At 40.3% G+C, this 8,872-nt stretch overlaps 1 protein-coding gene across 1 annotated transcript; it reads left to right on the top strand.

Annotated features, from left to right (window-relative positions):
* Nucleotides 1–617: 617 nt before the first annotated feature.
* On the top strand, nucleotides 618–1,553 carry LOC115526010 (olfactory receptor-like protein OLF2). The gene has a single exon (XM_030333473.1). The coding sequence runs from the start codon at nucleotides 618–620 to the stop codon at nucleotides 1,551–1,553; it is 936 nt and encodes a 311-aa protein (XP_030189333.1).
* Nucleotides 1,554–8,872: the final 7,319 nt, after the last annotated feature.

Here is an 8,872-nt window from a genome sequence, read left to right as displayed (position 1 = left end):
CCCAAGAAGACTCCGTGTTGTCAGCACGGAGCCTGATGTGGGGCTCAAACTCACTAACTGTGAGATCATGACCTGAGCCAAAATCAACAGTCGGATGCTTAACTGACTGAGCCACCTAGACACTCGTGTTCATGATGTTTAAATAAGAGATCTGTTCATGATTTCCAGTTTTAACACACAGGCTTGAACAAATCATGGTTTTTGAAGAACACAGTAAGGGTAATCGCTTTTAGGCTCAATTTGATATTTGTTTTTCAGACATAAAGCTGTAAATTCAGCTTTGCCTTTAGGTGTGACTTTTATATTATGTTTGATCTGTGATGAGTTTTCATTCATGATTGCTGAGATAAAGCAGTGAAGGTGCACACAAGTCATATATTTGGTAGGTGATACGCAAATTGATAATCAAACTTTAAATTCTATCACAAACATGTTAATTTTGTCAACAGTATAACAATGAAATGTTTCTGGGCTATTTTCTGAGGATAAAGAATATAATATCTGAAACAAAACCTTTCTCATGAATAGATTGTATTTTTGTGAGTTTCGAGAGGAATTAAAACCTTAAAATACCATTTCTTGATTATTTCGGGAGCATTTTGGAAGAATAAAGAAGAATGGATGGAAAAAATTGCTCTTCTGTGAATGAATTCCTTCTCTTGGGAATTAGCAATAACACTGGAATTAAAGTGACCCTGTTTGTCACATTTCTAATTGTTTATCTCATCATTCTTATTGCAAACCTCGGGATGATCATGTTAATTAGAATGGATTCTAAGCTTCACACACCAATGTATTTCTTCCTCAGCCACCTCTCTTTCAGTGACCTCTGTTATTCTACAGCAATTGGGCCCCGGATGCTGGTAGGCCTCATTACCAAGATAAAGTCGATTCCTTTCTATGGCTGTGCTCTGCAATTCTGGATCTTCTGTACCTTTGCTGATTCCGAGTGCCTACTGCTGGCGGTGATGGCCTTTGATCGGTACAAGGCCATTAGCAACCCCTTGCTCTACAAGGCCAACATGTCCAGCAGAGTGTGCTTTCTGCTCATGGCTGGGGTTTACATGGTAGGGCTTGTGGATGCTTCTGCAAATACAATATTAACATTCAGGTTATGTTTCTGTGAATCAAATGTGATCAACCACTTCTTCTGTGATGTCCCACCTCTCCTTTTGTTATCTTGCTCAGATACCCAAGTTAATGAGTTAGTGATATTCACCATTTTTGGCTTCATTGAGCTGATTACCCTTTCAGGGCTCTTTGCATCTTACTGTTATATCATCCTGGCAGTGATAAAGATCCGCTCTGCTGAGGGGAGGTTCAAAGCTTTCTCCACCTGCGCCTCCCACTTAACTGCTGTTGCAATTTTCCAGGGAACCCTGCTCTTTATGTATTTCCGCCCGAGTTCTTCCTACTCTCTTGATCAAGACAAAATGACCTCCTTGTTCTACACCCTTGTGATTCCCATGTTAAACCCTGTGATTTATAGCCTGCGGAACAAAGATGTGAAAGAGGCTCAGAAAAAACTTAAAAATAGGAAGTGGTTTCATTGAAAACTTATATGTACCTATTTTTCTCCCAATCTCACACTATAATTTGTGAAGTTAAAAATTGTTTTGATTAAAGTGGTATGATCTAGGGGTGCCTGGGTGGCTCAGTTGGTTAAGCGGTTGACTTCAGCTCAGGTCATGATCCCGCAGTTTGTGAGTTCGAGCCCCGCGTCGGGCTCTGTGCTGACAGCTCAGAGCCTGGAGCCTACTTTGGATTCTGTGTCTCCCTCTCTCTCTGCTCCTGCCATGCTTGTGCTCTATCTCTCTCTGTCTCTCAAAAATAAATAAATGTTAAAAAAAAAAAAAAGTGGTATGATCCAACAAGTATTTATACCATGTTCCTGCCATAACCAAATGTGTCATTTCTTTAGTACTCCATGATTCATTTTATGTCTTGAGCTTATACTTGGTATTCCTTATTTATGGGAAACTTATGGACTCCTAGTTTGCCCAATTTGTGTTTCTACAATCGATTTGTGCATGAATCTAATTTCCTATATGTTAGTGAGAGTTTTCTAAGTACGTAACGCACTTCTATGTGTTTTGTATCTTATGGTGAATCTAACAGTTTTGTGTTAATGAATCTTGTCATCTAATGGAAACTGATGAAGTTTTGGGGTGATGGTGGGGGTCCAGAGCTTAAGGTCAAGAAAGGCTTCTTGAAGACGTCCTTTGCACAAAATGGTGATTTTTTTTTTTTTTTTTTTTTTTAAAGCTCAGGGACAGGACCCATGGGCAGGAAGAGCTGCCTGGGACCCTGTGGAAAGACTGGTTCTATACTTGGGAGTTGGGAGAGGGGGGAGGGGAAGTCAAGGGGAAGTTTTCAAAAAGATTTCATATGCTAAAGAAGACTCATAGGATACCTGAGGCCAAGCTGTTGTCAAGCTTAGGTTGTTTTTCCCTCCAGCAAAGTATTAACATTAAGACAGTAGGGAGATCCTGGAGAAACTTTTTACTCTGCCAGCCTCTAATAGTTGTCAATGGACTGCAGTTTATAAGGAGATTGAATTTTACCTGCCATTTCCTTCTTGCCTTTGTTCCCCATATCACTATGGAGGTGTGATTTTGAGGTTCCAGGAAAGGAATCTACAGGTTTCTGGAGATTAGGCTATTAATAAAATTGCCTTTTTCTTGTAATCTATCAAGACATGGAGACTCATGTCCTGCTTGACTGTGATCTCCTTCAGTTAACCATTTGTTTTCTTTCCTTTCCTTTGTTCTTGAGTAGCCAGGAGTGCCTGTGGAATATCACACATATCCCACCTTGGTGGGAGGGGGGGGGGTGTTAGCTCAATTTTGCCCTCAGCCTGCCTACATAGGCTCTGTCATCAGAAGTGACAAATGTTAATTAAATGATCATTCAAATTATGTATAATAAACTGTAATTATGCCATAGAATAAAAACAGAAACAAAGCACAATGTTCAATTATAGTGAAGAATGTTGAAAAGTTCTTCCTGGTAATGGGAACAATCTGGGATCTAAAAGATAAGTAGGAATTAGCTGAGAGATGCACTAGATAGAGAAAACATTCTATGCAGATAGATCAGCAACTAGAGGGTCCCCAGGGGAACAGGACCACATCATTTCTGTGGAACTTAAAGAAAACCAGTATGGCTGGGCTATAGTGCTACCATTCACAACTCAGTCACTTCCTCCAGGGGCTTTCCTTCCCTCTAGCACTCGCTAAGCTTGGGTCCCACACCACCCTGAGCCTGGGAACTTTGTTGAATCTACTCTCTGTTGCCTAAATCATTACCTTCAATGTGGGGTAATGAATACCCAGAGTTTAAGGACTAGATAGTTTTATCTCTTTCCTCAAGCCCCACTATAGCATCTGGGTAAAGAAAAAATGAAAAAAGATCCAAAAAGTTAATTGTTATTGAATGTTTATTCATGGGAAGTAAAAGAAAAAATCGCTGAGATCAAGTATGTGCCTTAAATACGTTTTTTGAATCATATATGTAAGCACATAAAGTAGTTGTGGATGGCAAATTCAAGGGAAGGATAAAGACATGCAAATTACTTGGAAAATAATTAACCCAGAGGGCTCTTGCCTGGGTGTTTACCAAGATATTTGCAACTTGGCTCTGCTTTAGTTTGCTGATGATCAAATCACTGAAGTGATTTCTTCAGTAAGTCTGGATAAAAACAGCTCTTGCAGGACCAAAGAAAAGTCAGGGACACTCTTAAATGTTGCTACAATTACACAACCTGAAAATCACTCAGTCTAGGTCTACCTACGTGCCATTGTAAAGGGCTTCCATGAAAACATTTCAGATTGCCAGCAAAGCCCAAGTAGGACAATGAGACTCTTCTGTTCTCCAGGGTGATATTTTTTCTGGGATTCTGAGACATGGTAGGGGAAGGTATAAAGGTAAAACAAAGAAGAAACAAACAAAGAAAAGGAACAGGGGATTCTTCTTTTCGTTAAGATCTCTCCTCAGTTTTCTTATGTTTTATTTGAAATTTAGATTTAGACTCTAGATATGGAGTCAATATTATAGGTCTATTTTTTCTTAAGGGTTCCTTATTCTGATCAGGAATGGACATCCCTAAACATAAATGTTACCAGTGATGAACGATTAGAAAATATGTATAATGATAGAAACAATTGGCTCCATACTGGGGAAAATCTGGTTAGGGAAATTTATTAAATAAAAAGAGTACTAATTCTCACAAATTGGTAATTGTGTAGCTCTTTCTTAAGAGGCAGCAAATTTAACCTAACTTGAACTCTGCAAACATGCTGGGAACTGGAAAAGGAATGGTAGCAAAATTGGGTCTGAATCTGTACTCTCAGTTCACAGTGATTGTGACCTTCGACAAATCATTTTCCTTCTTTGGTCCTCAGTTTCCACTCTGTCAAAAAAGGGCTTTAAACTGAATGATCTTTATTGTGTATTCCAGATACCACATTTCATGCTTATACTGATACGATTCTATAAATGCATAATGTAAAAACCCGCTTCTATCTTTGGGGAGATCTTAAATATAACAGATGGATGGGACTACAGTACAATCCCAGGCTAATCTGACCTGAAATTGAATTGGCAATGATCGCAGATAGATAGCACTGATCGCAAGAGCCCTCACCCCGTTAAGGTGGACCCATTCAACTGATTTTCTATTCTTCATATTCTTCATTTTAACTTTCAGAGACATCCCATATAAAAGTGAATATCCAACTTTTATGTATGTATGCATGTATTTATTTATTTATACTTTTTTTTGACGTTTATTTATTTTTGAGAGAGACAGAGCATGAGCATGAGCAGGGGAGGGACAGAGAGAGAGGGAGACACAGAATCTGAAGCAGCCTCCAAGCTCTGAGCTGTCAGCACAGAGCCTGACTCAGGGCTTGAACTCAGGAACCGTGAGATCATGACCTGAGCCAAAGTCAGATGCTTAACCGACTGAACCACCCAGGCGCTCCTTGAATATCCAACTTTATTAGTCATTAGGACAATTATGGACTCTACATAACAGCTAAAACGAAAATGACAGACAATATTACCGATTAGTTAGGATGTAGAAACAGACACAGGATTCATTCACTAATAATGTGTAACTCTAGGGGCGCCTGGGTGGCGCAGTCGGTTAAGCGTCCGACTTCAGCCAGGTCACGATCTCGCGGTCCGTGAGTTCGAGCCCCGCGTCGGGCTCTGGGCTGATGGCTCAGAGCCTGGAGCCTGTTTCCGGTTCTGTGTCTCCCTCTCTCTCTGCCCCTCCCCCGTTCATGCTCTGTCTCTCTCTGTCCCAAAAATAAATAAACATTGAAAAAAAAAATTTAAAAATAATGTGTAACTCTAGATTGGCATACTGCTTCGGGAAATTGTATGCTAATATTGGGTAAATATAAATTTTACACACACACACACACACACACATTTCCTATTCCTGGTTTTATACACAAGATAAATAAGTGTATCTCCATCAGAAGACATGTGTAAAAATGTTCACATTAATATTATTGGAAATAGAGGCACCTGGGTGGCTCAGTTGTTTGAGCATCGGACTTCGGCTCAGATCATGATCTCACATTTCTCCTGAGTTTGAGTCCCACGGCGGGCTCACTACTGTCACCTCAGGGCCTGCTTCTGAACCTCTGTCCTCTCCTTCTGCCCCCTCCCCCACTCATTCGCATGCACGCACTCTCACTCTCTCCCTCTCAAAAATAAATTTAAATAAATAAATAAATAAATAAATAAATACTTGCTGTCTTTTCAGGGGTGCCTGGGTGGCCTAACTGGTTCAGTGTCCAAGTCTTTGTTTTGGCTTAGATCATGATCTCACTGTTCGTGAGCTCTAGACTCTCCCTCAGGCTCTGCACCCATATCATGAAACCTGCTTGGGATTCTTTCTGTCCCCCTCTCTCTCTGCCCCTCCCCTACTTGCTCTCTCTCTCCCTCCCTCTCTCTCAAAATAAATGAATAAACTTTAAAAAAAACTACTGTAATAAAGCAAATGTGTCTTTTTTTTAACCGGTAAGCCCCTCTCATACTGTTTTCAGCAACAAGGAGACTTAGTAAACCTGGTTTTCCTTGGTATGGTTAGCATGTGCTGAACTTATTCCCAAAACCTCAAGACTCCCAGCCATGCAGCTACTTTCTGAAGGAGACACTTTATAAACAGACAGCTGCCTACATCGATTATTGTGGCACCAGGGAAGGCGTTTAGATACAATTGTTGTCTTCACATGCCTGTCTCTGGTGTCTTGCATTAGAACGGAGTAATTTTCTTTCATTATTTTCGAAAGCCATCGTCAATGAAATAGAAATCCTTTGAGATGTTAATCATCCAATTTTTAATAATCATATGGTCCCTAAAGCTCAGATTTTAATGGAAGGGTTTGAAGGGAACTTAGCGTAAATGGTTTATGGGGCAGTCAAGTGTAGGACGGTAAATTTAGTTTCTATCTAAACAGAGTGTAACCTGAAGGGGTTTGTCATCCCTGGAGACGGAGAAGCATCTGATGAGAAAATGAGTTTGGGAAGGAGTCATATAAAATGACCAAGTGATGTGAAATGTTGGAGTCTGGTAGGGAAAAGTCAAGACAGACTTCTTGAATTATCTTTGGTGCAAAGGGGGTGGTTTTATTAAAGCATGGGGCCAGGACCCGGGGGCAGAAAGATCTGCCCTGGGGTTGTGACCAGTGACTGATTACATACTTGCAAGTTGAGAAGGGGTTAGGGATAATAAAAGTCTCTAAGAAACTTGGAAGCAAGGTTTCCGGACCTTGAGGCTAGTCAAATCTTATTCATGAGACCCTTGAGATGTATATCAGTGGGCCATAAGCTTGGAGGATGCTTGCTAACATAGATTTGGGGAGGTAGAGATAAAGGAAGTTTCCAAAGGAATTTGTATATGTTAAAGACTTACAGGAACCTAGAGTTTGGCTAATGTCAAACTAAGGTGGCCTTTTGCCTCTAGCAAAGTATTAACACTGAGGCAGCTGAGTTCCTTGAGGAAGGTCACTCTGCCTTTCTCAAGCACTTGTCAGTCTGCTCTAAGCTGTAAGGAAAATGATGTTTTTCTACATTTCTTTTGCCTTTGTTCTCCACATCACAAGGACAAATCCCATCCCTTTAATATGAATCAAAGTAGTAAATAATGGTAGTAAAGTTCAAGGGTCTGAGAGACTAAGAGAAAAATTACCAGGTGTACTCACAACTGCAAAGAAAAGACTCCTCCCCTCCCCCCCCTCCCGAAACCAGCCAGGGTGTGCCCGGTTGTAGTCTGACATAAAGGCGGGAACCAATCAAGTTCTGCTGAATGGTTTGAAATAAAGGCGGGAACCAATCAAGTTCTGCTGAGCGTTCAAATTTAAATGTTAACCAACAACAGCTCTGTAACCTCTAAAAAATATCCCTAACTTGTTTGTGCCTGTCTATAAAAAAAGCTGTAAGATCCTTACTCGGGGCCTCTTAGCGTCACTGGCAACGAGTGCGCGGAGGACCGGGTTCGAACCTGCAATAAACGACCCTTGCCGCTTGGCTTTGATTCTGGACTCTGATGGTTTGTTTTCGGGGGGTCTCTCGAATCGGGGCATATCAGGTCATACAATTGCATCTAATGTCTTCACCCGAATGGGTGGCATATTATCACAATTACTTAGTTTGAGCCTGGCGTCAAATCATATCTCCTAACGCAGTGAATTCTGTATGTTTGTATTGGTATCATTACACACAAAATAATAATAAAAATGGAAAGGTTATTGAAACGTATCACACACAGTCATTTTCCCCAAATCAAGAATACTTTAAGGATTTTAATCTATGATAGCGTCTAGATTTATAGGAACCATAAAAAAAGAAATGCTATGCCCGTTTCTAGTTCCCACTGAGGACTCAGACAAAAAATTAACTGGAATATTTTTGCCCATACGCTGGTAATGCTTATAAATTCATAAATTATTTCTTGAACCCACAGATCTGGCATTTACTTCATTTGTTTAAATGAATAACATAACTGCAATAGGGCAACACGTAGGGCAGGAAAACATTCCTGTACACGGCACTTGACAATAGACTTTCATGACACATATACATTTGTGCCTGTTAGTGAAGGAAAGGCATTTCCTTCTATTCTTCAAGTTCTTTTTGCTGAATTAGGAATTAAATTCACATGAGACAGATTAACAGGAGAGGAAAAAAAAATTACAGTTTTATTGTGTGCTCACAGAGGCCAAATAACGAAATTGAGATCTAAAGAAATTACCAAAGCAGGCAGCTTTTATATTATTTTTATGAGGAGACAATAAATCTGTTAAGGAATTGGCAGGATAAAGAGAATTGAATTTGCAGTCTTCGATTAGTAAGAAACTCTAAACAGAATTTGGTCTGTGGTAGTAGATTGCTAAAATGTAATAAGGGTTGTTTATAGGGCCTTCCAGGCTCTGAATTTCCTATGCGTGGTGATAAGGATGTGTCTTTACTTCCTGGTACAGGGAGGGTACCTTCCCCATGGGAGATTTACTTCCTGTTTTCAGGAGCACAGAGGAAAGTCAGAGGATCCTCGCACAGGCCTTCTCTTAAACAACTTTTATTTAATATAATCAGTATGCCAAAGTGGCACATTTTGGGTGGCCGCCATGACACCCACATTAGTGTCCTACAGTGAATCACCTATCATAAAGTATCACGTGGAACATGGCCACTACAGTGAGTACTCCCCAAGATTGCCACATGGTGCGACTTTAGGGCCACTACATTACTTATATTTTGGGGCTACAGTTGACACGTGGTGTTACATGGGTTTCAGGTGTACAATATAGTGATTCAACAAGTCTATATGCTATGCTGTGCTCACCATTATGTTGTA

Source organism: Lynx canadensis, chromosome D1, assembly GCF_007474595.2.
Source record: "Lynx canadensis isolate LIC74 chromosome D1, mLynCan4.pri.v2, whole genome shotgun sequence".
NCBI classification, from domain to species: domain Eukaryota; kingdom Metazoa; phylum Chordata; class Mammalia; order Carnivora; family Felidae; genus Lynx; species Lynx canadensis.
The sequence above is the reverse complement of the archived record's forward strand: the minus strand, read 5'-3'. Positions and strand labels throughout refer to the sequence as shown.